Here is a 1,114-nt window from a genome sequence, read left to right on the forward strand (position 1 = left end):
ATGTACGACGACTTCATCACAAAGAACGCCGGCCAGGTGTCGCAGATTGAGAGCGCGCTGAGGAGCCTGACGTACATCATTCCCGGTTTGTCCCCTCTCTATCCGTCTGATGCTGCAAGTCCCGAGTACAGACCGTCAAAGCTGACACTCTCCCCTTGCCAAAAGGCCGCTTTCGCGATGCCGAAATCGCCTCCGAGTCGATCCATTCGGGCGTCCAGCTGCTGTCGCTCTACCACGACGGCATCCTCTCGCAGGCCGTCTCCAAGCTGCCGACGCAGCCCGCCCGCTCCGCCCACGCGCGCTACACGCGGTACTGGACGCAGAAGAGCAAGACGTACCGCCGCGTCGCCATGGTCCTGCAGATGGTCGTCTACACCGAGCTGCTGTGCGAGATGAGCGCCAAGCGCCGCGGCGGCGAAAAGGCTCGCTGGAATGTTATCGTCCTCCTCGAGGCCATCAAGGCCTTTTGCCGCCTCATCCTCATGCGCGTCACCCGCTCACGCCCGCTCGTCACCCCGGTGCTGCCTGAGCGGGAGCCGATCCCCGACGACAGCGAGGACGGCGACGAGGATCAGGTGACGGCCAGGAGCGAGAGCGAGCTGATGGACGAGACGTCGCCCAACGGATCCGTCGTCCTGTCTAACAGCGGCAGCCCGCAGAAGCCGCCGTACGAAAAGGAGTGGACGATGCCCCGGACCGGCATGAGCCTGCCGTCTCTGCCGAACCCCGGCGACGTCGGCTCCTACCTGCTGGGGCGCGTCCTGACGGCGGACGACATCAAGCCGGCCAACAAGCTCCTCAGCACGCTGCAAGGGGGCGGCCAGTTCGCCGAGATCCTGCACATCCTGACGCCCTTGGTCTACGCGGTGTCGCTGGCCCGCAGCAGGAACAAGAAGTCGTGGACGCCGTGGCTGGTGGGCGTGACGCTCGAGTATGCCGCTCGCCAGCTCCGGCAGCGCAGCATGCGGACGTCGACGCTGGAGCGGGATGAGTGGAACAAGCGAGGCTGGGCCATGATCTGGTGGATGATGCGCGGCGCCTTTTACGAAAACGTCACCAAGGGGGCCGTCAATGGGGTCACGAGCAGGATGCCGAGCTTCATCGCGGGGATCCT

The 1,114-nt window shown here is 64.9% G+C and overlaps 1 protein-coding gene across 1 annotated transcript; it reads left to right on the forward strand.

Moving 5' to 3' along the window:
* On the forward strand, positions 1 to 1,112 carry BBK36DRAFT_1090664 (peroxisome membrane protein; the record flags this gene model as incomplete). Its single annotated transcript, XM_024889018.1, has 3 exons — positions 1 to 85; positions 166 to 632; positions 681 to 1,112. Coding segments are annotated over 3 exons (984 nt in total), but the record flags the coding sequence as incomplete, so codon positions are not given.
* Between the last annotated feature and the right edge of the window lie 2 nt (positions 1,113 to 1,114).

Source organism: Trichoderma citrinoviride (assembly GCF_003025115.1).
Source record: "Trichoderma citrinoviride strain TUCIM 6016 unplaced genomic scaffold BBK36scaffold_483, whole genome shotgun sequence".
NCBI classification, from domain to species: Eukaryota; Fungi; Ascomycota; class Sordariomycetes; order Hypocreales; family Hypocreaceae; genus Trichoderma; species Trichoderma citrinoviride.